This window comes from Saccopteryx leptura, chromosome 7 (genome assembly GCF_036850995.1).
Source record: "Saccopteryx leptura isolate mSacLep1 chromosome 7, mSacLep1_pri_phased_curated, whole genome shotgun sequence".
NCBI lineage: Eukaryota > Metazoa > Chordata > Mammalia > Chiroptera > Emballonuridae > Saccopteryx > Saccopteryx leptura.
Genome location: NC_089509.1, coordinates 94,921,507 through 94,937,254, shown reverse-complemented (window position 1 = coordinate 94,937,254; position 15,748 = coordinate 94,921,507). Strand labels below are relative to the sequence as shown.

The 15,748-nt window shown below is 38.4% G+C and overlaps 2 protein-coding genes across 22 annotated transcripts in view; one reads left to right on the top strand and one right to left on the bottom strand.

Annotated features, from left to right (window-relative positions):
• ACADL (acyl-CoA dehydrogenase long chain) overlaps window positions 1-5,019 on the top strand; it is a 711,748-nt gene extending 706,729 nt beyond the window's left edge. The window contains exon 9 of the mRNA XM_066345342.1: window positions 4,954-5,019. Within this exon, the coding sequence (XP_066201439.1) occupies window positions 4,954-5,004 (51 nt within the window). The 3' untranslated portion in view covers window positions 5,005-5,019. The remainder of the gene's footprint in view (window positions 1-4,953) is intronic.
• MAP2 (microtubule associated protein 2) overlaps window positions 1-15,267 on the bottom strand; it is a 300,424-nt gene extending 285,157 nt beyond the window's left edge. For 19 of the 21 annotated variants that reach the window (XM_066345316.1, XM_066345323.1, XM_066345324.1 and 16 more), the window contains exon 1: window positions 15,034-15,267. The gene's annotated coding sequence lies outside the window, so the exon portion shown is untranslated. The remainder of the gene's footprint in view (window positions 1-15,033) is intronic. The other 2 variants (XM_066345338.1, XM_066345339.1) reach the window with 1 other exon arrangement.
• Window positions 15,268-15,748: the final 481 nt, after the last annotated feature.

Genomic DNA, 15,748 nt, shown 5'->3' with positions numbered 1-15,748 from the left:
TAATTAGTGCTATCAACAAGACCACCCTCAGATGCCAATAAGAAAGAGGAAATCGAATATTATGGATACAAAAGAAAGAGAGGTAACACAAATAGATGTGGAAAAATCTATGGAGAAAAGACTTAACATATTGGAAGCCTTGGAGCTAAATGACAGAGAATTTAAAATAGAAATCTTAAAAATACTCAGAGATATACAAGAAAACACGGAAAGGCAATATAGGGAGATCAGAAAACAACTCAGTGAACACAAAGAATATATTACCAAGGAAATTGAAACTATAAAAACAAATCAAACAGAAATGAAAAACTCAATTCACGAGCTGAAAAACGAGGTAACAAGCTTAGCTAGCAGAACAACCCAGATTGAAGATAGGATTAGTGAAATAGAAGACAAACAACTTGAGGCACAACAGAGAGAAGAAGAAAGAGACTCAAAAATAATAAAAAACGAGAAAGCCCTACAGGAATTATCTGACTCCATCAGAAAGAATAACATAAGAATAATAGGTATATCAGAGGGAGAAGAGAAAGAAAATGGAATGGAGAATATACTCAAACAAATAATAGACGAGAACTTCCCAAGCCTGTGGAAAGAACTAAAGCCTCAAATTCAAGAAGCAAACAGAACACCGAGTTTTCTTAACCCCAACAAACCCACTCCAAGGCACATCATAATAAAGATGACACAAACCAATGACAAAGAAAAAATTCTCAAGGCAGCCAGGGAAAAGAAGAGTACAACATATAAAGGAAGGCCTATTAGATTATCATCAGATTTCTCAGCAGAAACTCTACAAGCTAGAAGAGAGTGGACCCCAATATTTAAAGCCCTGAAAGAGAGGAACTTTCAGCCAAGAATACTATACCCATCAAAGCTATCCTTCAAGTATGAAGGAGATATAAAAACATTCACAAATACAGAAAAGATGAGAGAATTTATCACGAGAAAGCCCCCACTCCAGGAAATACTAAAGGGGGTTTTCCAACCAGATTCAAAGAACAAAAGAAAACAACACCACAAGTAACAGCTCCACCAAGAACACAATAAAACCAAACTTAAACTGTGACAACAAAGGAAAAAAAAAGGGGGGGAGAGAATGGAGATTAACAGTAGCAAAGGACGATGAAGTGCAGAAATACTTATAAGATAGGGTACTACAATGAATATGGTAGGTACCCTTTTCATTACTTAATGGTAACCACCCTAGAAAAAACCACCACAAAAACACATGACTTAAAAAAGGTAGCAACAGAGGAAAGAAGTATGGAACACAAACAAACAGAAACAAATGATAGAAAAACAAAAGAGAAGAATCAAACTAGATACAAAACTAACAGAAAGCAATTTATAAAATGGCAGTAGGGAACCCACAAGTGTCAATAATTACACTAAATGTAAATGGATTAAACTTACCAATAAAAAGACACAGAGTAGCAGAATGGATTAAAAAAGAAAATCCAACTATATGCTGCCTACAAGAAACACATCTAAGCAACAAGGATAAAAACAAATTCAAAGTGAAAGGCTGGAAAACAATACTCCAAGCAAACAACACCCAAAAAAAAGCAGGTGTAGCTATACTCATATCTGACAATGCTGACTACAAGACAGAAAAAGTACTCAGAGACAAAAATGGTCACTTCATAATGATTAAGGGGACACTGAATCAAGAAGACATAACAATCCTTAATATATATGCACCAAACCAAGGAGCACCAAAATATATAAGACAGCTACTTATTGACCTTAAAACAAAAACTAACAAAAATACAATCATACTTGGAGACCTCAATACTCCGCTGACGGCTCTAGATCGGTCATCCAAACAGAGAATCAATAAAGATATAGTGGCCTTGAACGAAATACTAGAACACCTGGATATGATAGACATCTACAGGACACTTCATCCCAAAGCGACAGAGTATACATTTTTCTCTAGTGTACATGGAACATTCTCAAGAATTGACCATATGTTGGGCCACAAAGACAATATCAGCAAATTTAGAAAAATTGAAATTGTACCAAGCATATTTTCTGATCATAAAGCCTTGAAACTAGAATTCAACTGCAAAAAAGAGGGGGAAAAACCCACAAAAATGTGGAAACTAAACAACATACTTCTAAAAAATGAATGGGTCAAAGAAGAAATAAGCGCAGAGATCAAAAGATACATACAGACAAATGAAAATGAAAATACGACATATCAGAATCTCTGGGATGCTGCAAAAGCAGTAATAAGAGGAAAGTTCATATCACTTCAGGCCTATATGATCAAACAAGAGAGAGCTGAAGTAAACCACTTAACTTCACACCTTAAGGAACTAGAAAAAGAAGAACAAAGACAACCCAAAACCAGCCGAAGAAAGGAGATAATAAAAATCAGAGCAGAAATAAATGAAATAGAGAACAGAAAAACTATAGAAAAAATCAATAAAACAAGGAGCTGGTTCTTTGAAAAGATCAACAAAATTGACAAACCCTTGGCAAGACTCACCAAGGAAAAAAGGCACAGGACTCAAATAAATAAAATCCAAAATGAAAGAGGAGAGATCACCACAGACATCATAGATATACAAAGAATTATTGTAGAATACTATGAAAAATTATATGCCACCAAATACAACAATCTAGAAGAAATGGATAAATTCCTAGAACAATACAACCTTCCTAGACTGAGTCATGAAGAAGCAGAATTCCTAAACAGACCAATCAGCAGGGAGGAAATAGAAAAAACTATTAAAAACCTCCCCAAAAATAAAAGTCCAGGCCCAGACGGTTATACTAGTGAATTCTATCAAACATTCAAAGAAGACTTGGTTCCTATTCTACTCAAAGTCTTCCAAAAAATTGAAGAAGAAGCAATACTTCCAAACACATTTTATGAGGCCAACATAACCCTCATACCAAAACCTGGCAAGGATGGCACAAAGAAAGAAAACTACAGACCAATATCTCTAATGAATACAGATGCTAAAATTCTAAACAAAATACTGGCAAACCGAATACAACAACATATTAAAAAAATAATACATCATGATCAAGTGGGATTCATCCCAGAATCTCAAGGATGGTTCAACATACGCAAAACGGTTAACGTAATACACCATATCAACAAAACAAAGAACAAAAACCATATGATCTTATCAATAGATGCAGAAAAGGCTTTTGATAAAATACAACACAATTTTATGTTTAAGACTCTCAACAAAATGGGTATAGAAGGAAAATATCTCAACATGATAAAGGCCATATATGATAAACCATCAGCCAACATCATTTTAAATGGCATAAAACTGAGGACTTTCTACCTTAAATCAGGAACAAGACAGGGTTGTCCACTCTCTCCACTCTTATTTAACGTGGTGCTAGAAGTTCTGGCCAGAGCAATAAGACAAGACAAAGAAATAAAAGGCATCCATATTGGAAAAGAAGAAGTAAAGGTATCACTTTTTGCTGATGATATGATCCTATACATCAAAAACCCGAAGGACTCCACAAAAAGATTATTAGAAACAATAAACCAATACAGTAAGGTCGCAGGATACAAAATTAACATACAGAAGTCCATAGCCTTTCTCTATGCCAACAATGAAATATTAGAAAACGAACTCAAAAAAATAATCCCCTTCACGATTGCAACAAAAAAAATAAAATACCTAGGAATAAACATAACAAAGAATGTAAAGGACCTATATAATGCAAATTACAAAGCATTGTTAAGAGAAATCGAAAAAGATACAATGAGATGGAAAAATATTCCTTGTTCTTGGATAGGAAGAATAAATATAATCAAAATGGCCATATTACCCAAAGCAATATACAAATTTAATGCAATTCCCATCAAAATCCCTATGGTATTTTTTAAAGAAATGGAACAAAAAATCATCAGATTTATATGGAACTATAAAAAACCCCGAATAGCCAAAACAATCCTAAGGAAAAAGAATGAAGCTGGGGGCATTACAATACCTGACTTTAAACTATATTATAGGGCCACAATAATCAAAACAGCATGGTATTGGCAGAAAAATAGACACTCAGACCAATGGAACAGAATAGAAAGCCCAGAAATAAAACCACATATATATGGTCAAATAATCTTTGATAAAGGGGCCAACAACACACAATGGAGAAAAGAAAGCCTCTTCAACAAATGGTGTTGGGAAAACTGGAAAGCCACATGCAAAAGAATGAAACTCGACTACAGCCTGTCCCCGTGTACTAAAATTAATTCAAAATGGGTCAAAGACCTAAATATAAGACCTGAAACAATAAAGTACATAGAAGAAGACATAGGTACTAAACTCATGGACCTGGGTTTTAAAGAACATTTTATGAACTTGACTCCAATGGCAAGAGAAGTGAAGGCAAAGATAAATGAATGGGACTACATCAGAATAAAAAGTTTTTGCTCAGCAAGAGAAACTGATATAAAAATAAACAGACAGCCAACTAAATGGGAAATGATATTTTCAAACAACAGCTCAGATAAGGGCCTAATTTCCAAAATTTACAAAGAACTCATAAAACTCAACAACAAACAAACAAACAATCCAATAAAAAAATGGGAAGAAGACATGAATAGACACTTCTCCCAGGAAGAGATACAAATGGCCAACAGATATATGAAAAAATGCTCAGCTTCATTAGTTATTAGGGAAATGCAAATCAAAACTACAATGAGATACCACCTCACCCCTGTTAGATTAGCTATGATCAACAAGACGGGTAATAGCAAATGTTGGAGAGGCTGTGGAGAAAAAGGAACCCTCATTCACTGTTGGTGGGACTGTAAAGTAGTACAACCATTATGGAGGAAAGTATGGTGGTTCCTCAAAAAACTGCAAATAGAACTACCTTATGACCCAGCAATCCCTCTACTGGGTATATACCCCAAAACCTCAGAAACATTGATACGTGAAGACACATGTAGCCCCATGTTCATTGCAGCACTGTTCACAGTGGCCAAGACATGGAAACAACCAAAAAGCCCTTCAATAGAAGACTGGATAAAGAAGATGTGGCACATATACACTATGGAATACTACTCAGCCATAAGAAACGATGACATCAGATCATTTACAGCAAAATGGTGGGATCTTGATAACATTATAAGGAGTGAAATAAGTAAATCAGAAAAAAACAAGAACTACATGATTCCATACATTGGTGGAACATAAAAATGAGACTAAGAGACATGGACAAGAGTGTGGTGGTTACCAGGGGTGGGGGGAGGGAGGACAGGGGGAGAGTTAGGGGGAGGGGGAGGGGCACAGAGAACTAGATAGAGGGTGGCGAAGGACAATCTGACTTTGGGCGAGGGGTATGCAACATAATTTAATGACAAAATAACCTAGACATGTTTTCTTTGAATATATGTACCCTGATTTATTAATGTCATCCCATTACCATTAATAAAAATTTATTTAAAAAAAAAAAAAAAAAAAAAAAAAGCATTTGTAACAACAAACACAGAGAAAGGTTCAGAAGCAACGAACCCAGCCCATTTTTTTGTTCAGAAGCAACTAACCCAGCCCATTTTTTTAAAGTGTGAGGGTAATAGACTTAATAAATGTTTCCTGATAGCATATTCACACAAAAGTTCGTTTGTTTCTAAGAAAACAATTTCAGTTGTAGAATCTGAACAGCCAAAGCAACGCACTTTGTCCTAATATAACAGCAGAACATGGCTGAAATGCCACCATCTGTACCCTCAGAAAGTTAGAATTGCTGTTATCATCGACTTTAATTAAAAGTAGATCTCTAATTAAAACATAAAATGCAGCTTTATTTATGCTTCACCTTGTTCTAAAAAGGATTTTTAAAAACAGGACAAAGGGAAATCATAAGAAAATAAAGCATGAAAAAGTTACTACGTGAAATGTATACCAGGTTCTGCACTGTTACTTAAAATGGGATGTAATTTTATTCTGAGATTATGAGAAGCCAAGAAAAAAAAAAGAGTGCCCACATGATAAGACCAAACCAGTGGCTCAGGCCATGGTCTCGTTTCTAATATGCTCTCACTTGAGGGAAATCTCAAGATTCCCCCCATGGGTCTTCATATAGGGAAATATATAATTATTGTCCTTCCACAGTCTTCATGTACCTATGACCACTTCAAAGTATGGTTATTATGTATAAATCAAACACATTTTCTAGACTCATATTCAACCATAACAATATATGCCAAGTGTTGGCAAACTACAGTCTATAGGTCAAATAAGCCCGTCACTTGGTTTTGTAAATAAAGTTTTATTGGAATATAGCAATACCCATTTTTTACATATTGGTTTTTTGTGTTTTTTTTTTGTAATCAACAGTTCAAGTGCTATAGAGTGTTTTCATATTGTTTATGGCTAGTTTCTTGTGACAGAGCAGAGATAAATAATTGAGAGAGACTGTATAAACCCTATAAAGCCTAAAAAATTTTCTATCTGGACCTTTACAGAATAGCTTGCCAACCCTGCCATATGATATTAGTTATAAAGATATTAAACGTGTTTAGAATGGAAATATTTAAAATCAAATAAATAGCTAAAAAAGGTGTCAATCTTTTTCAAGAAAATTTGCATTTATTTATATACACACACATTGATTTTCAATAAGTTTATGAAATTAATTTGTGAAGTCATGTGGTATATTATCAATATGGCTAAAAATCAGAGTATTTGAATTGAAATTTGTCCTGATTTCTTTACTTGGTTTTCCAAAGCCAAAGTCCTTTTAAAAACATGTATTTTGCATGAACATGGCAAAAGCCCAATAAAAACTCATATTATTCAGACTATAGTTCTGCCTAGCTTCTAACTCCTGATTCTTTCAAGTCTGTCCTCCTAAAGATGTCAAAGAGCTGGTGTTCCTCACTCCGCCATCTTTATCAATGTCTCCCACCTCCATTTTTTAGTATTAATATTTTCTTAATAGTTTGTGAAAATGTCTTCAACCATAGCACCTGAATAAGTCCCTTAGTCTCTTACTCTAAACAGGATGATGTCTCTGTGTCACACCATATGTAAAAATTCTAGACCTGCCACCAGTTCCGCTCATTCTCCATGCCGCTCCCCAGGTCAAAATCCTTCACTGACTGCAATGGACTGAAGATCAAACCAAAACTCCTACTAATCCTGGTATTCAGGGACCTCTAGAAATACAAGACCATCCACCCACTAAACTCTTCTCCAAAAGAAGTTGTCCACTGCAGGCGATCGGGTATGCCTTGCCATTGTCACGTCAGTGCTTTCTCTTTTGTTATTGTCCCACCTGGATGCTTTTCCAAACCCAGCCACTTATATACCGCCCCCCTTCATGTACTGCTTCCACGTGAAACCTTTCGTTTCACACACAGTAATACAGTTCCCTCCAATGAATTTGCATAACATTTATAAGACATACTATTCCAGGGGTCCCCAAACTACGGCCTGCGGGCTGCATGCGGCCCCCTGAGGCCATTTATCCGGCCCCTGTCGCACTTCCGGAAGGGGCACCTCTTTCATTGGTGATCAGTGAGAGGAGCACATTGACCATCTCATTAGCCAAAAGCAGGCCCATAGTTTCCATTGAAATACTGGTCAGTTTGTTGATTTAAATTTACTTGTTCTTTATTTTAAATATTGTATTTGTTCCTGTTTTGTTTTTTTACTTTAAAATAAGATATGTGCAGTGTGCATAGGAATTTGTTCATAGTTTTTTTTTTATAGTCCGGCCCTTCAACGGTTTAAGGGACAGTGAACTGACCCCCTGTGTAAAAAGTTTGGGGACCCCTGTACTATTCTTTCAAGATCATCATGAAATTGGATCAGCTCACTTACTGAATTCTCAGGAGATTTGGGCCATTTTCTATAAGAAACAGGTATGTGTTACTTAATGTATTTCTAAATATCAGTACCATGCTGATTGTTGGTTGGTACCTGGCCTTGTTTACAACCAAAGCTGTTGTGGGGAAACAGGCAAAGAACACATTCATATTGAAACTGGAATGATTCTCTGAGTATTTTTCTCAAACATGGATTTGTACTTTTCTATTTAGACTTATTTTAAAAAAAAAACACAAAAAACTTAATTTCGGGTAAAAAAAAGGCAACAAGGAGTTAAAATTACTTATACATGTAATCCAATATCTAAAGAAAATGACATACTTTTGGTTAACTATGTTTACAGCATTGTATTAGATCAGGTTAACAGAAATCTAATCTAGTCTTCACCATTGATTTCTAATTTTCTAAATCATTTCTCTCTTGAGATTTAACATATTAGTGAATAAGATACAGATATAGCTACAGGGAATTCAAAGATATAATTAATCTTTGAAAGCTTTTACGAGATTAAAAAGAAATTCTCCTTCTATTACATGAAAATTTACAATATTGCAAGTCAAATAAAAGTCAAGTTACTTATCATGGTCAAGAGGACCTATGTGGTCTGGAATCCGCCTTCTGTTCTGATCTCCTGTCCCATACCCCCACCATATTTATTAGACTCCAGTGCCATCGGCCTCGTATTTGTTTCTCAAATCCATCATGCTTTCTCCTGCTTCAAGGCCATTATCTTTCGCAATACCCTCTGGCTTGAAACTCTTCCCCTGGATATTCCTACGCCTAACTATTCTTATTACTCATGTCTCCAAAGGCAGCCTATGCCACCCCAGATAAGCTCTATAGTATGGTTTTGTTTCTATTCCTAATACCATTTTCCTGTCAGAAATGTTCATTCATGTATTGGTTTACTTGTTAATTTCTGTCTCCTGCTACTAGAATATCAGCTCTATGAGGGCAGAAATATATATATGGTTTGTCTCAACATCTTACAAATACAGAAAAGAGTCCACTGTATATTAGGAATATAATAACTATTTTTAAAATAAATAAATGAATGATGTATGGGCTATATTAGAAATATTTAGGAATCACTAGCCTGATAGTTTAATGGTAGCAAGACAAAGAGTGATTCCTTCCCAAGAACATCGTTTACTAGAAAGTATTAATTCTTCATAGATCACATATGGTAGATTTTTAGACTATTTAATTCAATAAACCACAGCTAAGAAAAACACAGAACATCTTATTTTGAAAGAACTGCTTTCATAAATGTGGGTTTATGGTGTGCAATTAACGACTTTTTCCCCTATATTTAAGGCTCGAAAGAAAGCTACTTCAGGGGAAGACAACATGCACAGACTGTTCCCTCACAAGCGTGCACGGTAAATGTTTTAGAACTTCTGTTACAGGTACTCAGGGACAAAACAGCACTCCAGTTCTGATGGGCAGTTAAACATGTTCATCACATGTTTACTACACAATGTAGACATCAGAACAAAATATCTAACATCCTCTAACAGAAGAGTGACATTCGAGTTCCTTCATTCCCTAGATAGTGGTACAGTTTCACTTTTCACTGGCTAGGAACATGTTTCTCTTTAAATATTTAAGCATGGTTTCTGCTTAATTTCTTTCCTCCAAGATGCTATTCATGCCTTTCAAATATTTGTCAACGTAAGGTTCTATACAATGCCTAAGCAGTGTGGGTGTGGTAGGTAAAGCCCTACTGAACACAGTAACCATGGAAACACCTAATTTTATTTAAATTGCTGTCTCCTCCAGAGGGCTGGAGTAGTGGAGGCAGAGAAACAGGAAGACTGACAAGAGTAGGAAAGTAAGAGGAAGCAAGAATAGACACAGAGGCCCACAGCTTTTCTAGCTCAGTTCCTTTTAGCTAAAAATGTTCAAGCTGGGGGATACACAAAAGGAAAGCTATTTTTGAGAACATTGCAGGATGCTGTAAGTCAGAAAAAAGTTTCAACCTGGCTATTTTTGTTGGGTTTCCCTTGCATAAAGTGCCAAATGTAAACCCAGATTCAATCTGGAGGCATCAGTATGGATAGTTCAAGTTCAAGAAAAAAAAAAAATAAGAAAAGCTCCTTTACTTTCCAAGTACCTTGAGTCTAGGCCCACATCCCCAGAGTTTAAACCTTTATCCTAAGAGCTCCAAACTGCAGGCATGGCCCTGGAGCAGGAGCCTTGGCAGCGTTCTCCAGACCAGGTTTAGTCTCAGCACTTTGAGCAGTGTGGCTGGTATGTAGCTGGTTGGAATGGTTTTAGAATGCTGAGTCCCTCCCTCTTTTATATTCATGTGAAAGTCACAGGTGAGTCACCTCACCCTACCCTTAGCTCAGACAGCAGGAATAGAACCAGAATTGGAACAGAATCGAAGTGGAATGGTTCCTCTCTGCCACCCCGACCCAAGAGCTAAACCTGGGTGCAAATAATGAAAAACAAAACAAAACAAGGTAGTAACTTTTCTTCCTGATTTAGAAAGGCCTTCTAGAGAAAGGAAGCATGGTCAAACACTGGAAATGCAAAAATAAATAAAATTATTCAAGGCTAGATCAAAGAAAGGTCCAAGAGAGGGATGGAGATCTGAGAGGGAGATGGGGGTGGGGGTGGAAGCAGTATAAAGCTTCTTGCTAAGCAAGAAATGTTGATATAATAGAAAATAAATTACAAATAAAATTAGCAGGCTATCTTTGTATTGTCTAATGATTACTAATTTTTTTGCCAATAGAAATTAAAAGAAAGGACCAAAGAAAAGAAAAAAAAGGGTGCGAGGGAAGAAGGAAGAAAGGACTAAAGAAAGAGGCAGGGAAAAGTCAAACTGTATAATCTTATAAGTAAAAATATTTTTTCTAAGAAGTTTATTAACATAAAATGCAAAAGAAATGCATATGTATAGAAATTTGCTCATTCTGGTGTGTTTTAATAGAAAACAAATTGTTTAAACTTTCCCCAAAGTGCACAATATAAACTTAACAACTGACTGAAAGAGGAAATTTTGAGCTCTTTATTTTGTCTAAATTTCCACAGAATTTCACCAAAATGTATAAGTAAAAAGTATCAGTTCTAATACTACCACTCAAAGGAAAGGTTATCTCTCTTGAACAGGAAAGATTAAGTTCAAAGATTAGATTCAAAGTGTTTTTCATTAAAAGTCACCCAATTCTGTCCCCATTCTTTTAAAATTTTTAATTCACTGCATAATTGCTTGCAATAAGCATCCTTAGTAAATTTTACAAGGAATCATCTATATATATACAGCCATTAGTACAAAGTAATGACGGGGAAGGATGTGAACAAAATATTGTGCTGAGGTGGAGAAACAAAACAGATGTCCTCACTCCTCTCCCACTTAGATAAAAAACCATCTCCGTCCTAAGTGAACGACTACTAACAGCTGGGAATTTTCATTCGTTCATCATCTACCTCTACCACCACCCACCCACCCAAACTTTCCCACAGACCTTTTCCATTAATTGTGGCCCTTTTTGTACCACTCTTACTTTGTAGTTCTTTAACGTACTTGGATGCCTGGAATCAGTTCTTGGGACTGATAACTCCTTGAGAATATCAAAAGTTGTTGCTCAGAATACTCTGAAGTGGAATTTTCATGTGCTATCCAGAATTTAATGGCATGTTCTATAGGTGACTGATTAAAGCATCTGAAAGGATGGTTGGTGCTTGCATTATGTACATGTATAGAAATGCACACACTCAGAGTTATAGTGTACCTTTCCCTGACTTAAATGTATGTATGTGGAATAGAGAGGGTAGGTATGCCTTGGAAGGTTTATATAATTGAATGCATAAAAGCTTGTCTCTGAGGCCCTAAAGCATTGCCTCCATGTCTGAGGGGAGTCCCTTGCACTTCATGTCATATCTGTCATACCACAGCTACTCATTGCATATTACTTCTTATAAAAGAAACAAAACACACCTCTCCAACTTTATTGGTAAATTCCTTAAATTTGTACATTTCTCTTTCTATTTTGCCTTTTGTTATGTTAATAAGCCTTTTAGAAAGATTTCATTTTACTTGTAAGCTCACATAGCTTGAGAGAATTAAAGTAGCAAAAAGAACTAACATATCTGAGAAAGTCAGCTATGAATTCAAGAGCTTAAGAGCATCTTTAACTCACGTATCAGAGACAAATGAACATATGCTTATTTCAGAATATTATCAGATCTATGCATTTACTAGTGACTTACCTAAATGACTACTTTTTGCATTAAGAAGCATAGTGTTAACCTCAAGGAAGTATTATGATTATCTACTGTAATTGTAATTTAAGATTCTTTATCATATTCTGTCAAAAAAAATTAAGCATTGAAAATAATTCATTAATCAGAGTAATCAACTTGGATGCTAAAATCCTCAGGTTGTTTCATATGGTCACATGGATATCAATGAATAATTATGTATTTTCAATTTAAAGTCCAACAGTGCAGCTGTAGTTCTCAAAGGCACAGAAGTCCATTCTGTTATCTAGTTGCTGGTAAAATTCAACACAAAATATGTGTCATAAGCAAACATGCAAAAAAAATGCGCCAACAAGTATTATTCTGCCTTCCGCCCTCTGATGTTTAGAAAATTTGCAAATTGATTTAAGTCAAAAGTGGTAACGGAAGGAAATTAATATAATCCCTTCAGGCTTGGAGGACTCTGTGCCAGGTTTCATTCCTGGCTGTATATTTTTGACCAAGTTCAAGAACCCTGAAAAGAAATACATAAAAGAGAAAATATCCCTTTCACCTCAGGAGAGCAACATTCCTAGACGCTGCTAGGGGAAGAGAAGGGCTTCTGCCTGGAGATGGGTGTGCTCCTGGCGTTTGGTTTCCACTGAGAGGATGCCTGCTCTCTCAATGAATCTGAAGGAGCTACTAGGATGAGGTCATGGCTGTGCCAGTTTCACTGGGTCATGCTCTCTCAGCACATTCTTTCTCCTCCTTCTCCCCGAGAAGGTGCTGGCTGTAAACAAGTCATCCCCAGAGAGTTGCTGCGCAGAATGAACAAATCCTAAATTTGAAATTCCTGAGAGCACTGGCTCTGCTTGGTAGTCTAGTCATAACTAGGAGCTTAAAGTAGCACAGGCAGCCAGAGAGGAACAGGTTATCTGACAAGGGGGCGGGAGCGGTGGAGAAGAAAAGAGGAGAGAAACAAAGAAAATAAAAATTGATGGAATCAAATACTATTAAAAAAATAAAACAGAGGCTCAATTTATAAATTGCTTAGATCTCTAACAATTTTTTACTTATGAAGTTATTTTTTAAAAACTTTCAGAAATTAAATAATCTATAGCAAACTATGAAACACGACAAATAATTAAGTAAACCATGTAGTACTACTGATCTAAAAGGCACAGTAGCTCTGAGAAGATGCAAATCACGAATACAGATGGAAACCTGTGATAATCAGATAAGATTACCAGCTAATCCATGTTAAAGTACACATACTAATATGATATTCTTTCTTGAGCCAGAAATAAATGTCTTTCTTTTTTTCTTGGTGGAAGGATGCTTTCCTGCATGGAAAGGGAGGAGAGATGGAGAGACCCATGATTTGCAAATTCATAAAGATTCCAACCAAAATACATAGATGCCCATTGCCCAATTAAAGGGGGGTTTTGTGTTACATTCAGGTTAAAGAATGTAATATTCCTCTTGGGTATTCTAAAGAGTTCTTATTTATTTAATACACTTTCATTGCCAAAAAAAAAAAAGTTATAATTGTACACAGTAAAATGCCAGGTGACAGAGCTCTGCTTTATTCTGGGCTGGTACCTGCAGCTCAGGCATGGGACATTTTGCATAATATGGCTCACATAAAAGGCTTTGTTCTCCATCGCCTCACTGTGGCTGCAAACCTCAATTTCACTTTGTCGTCACTGCTTCTCCAGAAAGATAATTTTTAAATAAAAAACATCTTTAAAAGTGAAGTTAGTTCTTTACCAACATTTATCAATCCCTCTGACTTACATTCAAAATTATATACCACCAACAATATCTTTTGTTTTGCACTTACAGATTTCATTAAAACCATAATTCCTAAACCCTAAACCATAAATGTAAAAAGACTTGTCTTTTAAGTATCCACTCTCCTTTGCAATACCATGTATCTAGAGTATTATAGATATGTATGTGCACATGTATGTGGTGTGCCAAGCGCACGCGTGTGCATGACTGTGTATGTGTATGCGTCTAAACAAAAACCATTTACATTGAGTCAGTTTTAAAGGGTCCATCTATGTCCTCAGCATTATACTAAGGACTTAGAGCAGATAGTACACAGCAATCTGTACAAACGGGCTTGGAACCTTTTCATTTTCTGACAAATACCGAAGCCCCAACGCCAGGCAGTATAATGTCAATTTCCAGTTTTCAAGGATGTTTTTTTCTGATCCTATCCGCTTTACTATCCCTCACCCAAACACACCCCTCCCCACTCCTCTTACCCACTCTTTCTTTAAATGTCCATCCTTAAACAAAAGACGAGGCTGGGGAAAGAAGGCTCCCCGCACAGCAGCCCCCCCCCCCAAAGGCCTTTTCAAAAAAGAAAAGAACAGACGTTCTGGAGATGCAGCTCCCCATCCCCATGGTTTAAAAAGGAAGACTGTGGATGCTCCAGCTTATCCAGATTCATTTTTTCGTGTCCCGCCCACCAACCCGAGCGGACGTGGATTGTTCCTTCTCCTAAAATTATAAATATGTATCAATTTTTCCTCTGCAGCAGGTTCTGGAACAATAACAGGGAAAATGATTTCAGATCGATAGGCTGCCTAACTCAGTCCTCTGTGTGCAGTCTCTGCAGCTGGACGGACAAAATAGTCCTCTACTTTGAAATCCCCCCCCCATTATCTTTGTATTATTCTCGCCTCGCCTTTCTGCACCCCCGGTAGTATTAGCTGTCAAGACAGGTATCCTAACCCGACATAAATTTCAGGACGCTTCAAAGTGGTACCTACCCACTTTGGAGAGCCGGGGTAGCAGCGCCGGGTTCTCGGCTCCGTAGCGACACCTGGACAGGCCAGGCCTGCAGCTGCGCCAGGTGCGAGCAGCTCGGCCACCCTGTGCCTGCTCCCAGGGCACAGCGGCCGCGGCACCCCCTGCTCATCCCCACCCCACTCCCGGCCGAGGCTCCCGCCCCGCGGGGACCAGGCACAGGGGCGCCCCACACAGAACCAGAGGTGGGCACGGCTCTTACCTGGGCGCGGAACTGGATGCAACCGCGGTCGCCGATGCCACCGCTCACGGGCCCGAGGACCTGATTCCCTCCGGAGAAGGAACGGAGCGGGAGACGGGGCAGGGAGAGAGAGAGAAGAAAGAAGAAAAGATGGAGAAAGCAGCGGAGGGAAGAAAAGAAAGAGAGGAGGAGGAGGATGCTGCCGCCGCGGCCGCCGAGAGCCCGCGCAGCCCGAGAGCTCGGCCCCGTCTGAGCGCCGCCCCGCCGCCGGCTCCCCGCGCGGCCGCGCCCCGCCCCTGCTCCCCGCCCCGCGCGAGGCCCGCCCGCTCTGCCCGCCGCTCGGCGGCCGTGGCGGCTCTGGCGCTGCCACCGCCGCAGTGTCCGGGAGGGGAAGCGCAGCGCCACGCCTCCTGCCGCAGCCAGCCCGCCGCCCCGCGGGAACCACGAGGGTGGCAGCCCCAGACAGCCTGCCAAGCCACGGCCGCATGCGGTCCTGGGCCCTTCTAGAGAATTCCCCCTCCGCCACCACCAACAACAAAGTGCGACTAGTGCCCTCGGGAGAGAGGCACCCAGCGGACCTTCTTCACCCATGCCCTTGGGGAAGTCAGCGTTAGTCTCTCAGGTGGGAGTCCCCCACCGACGCTCTTCCTTTCCTTCCTCTAGCAGTGTGGGACAGGGGTTCCTGTCACCCCTCTGTGGACAAGACTCACTGGCCTGGCCTCCACAATCTACTTGC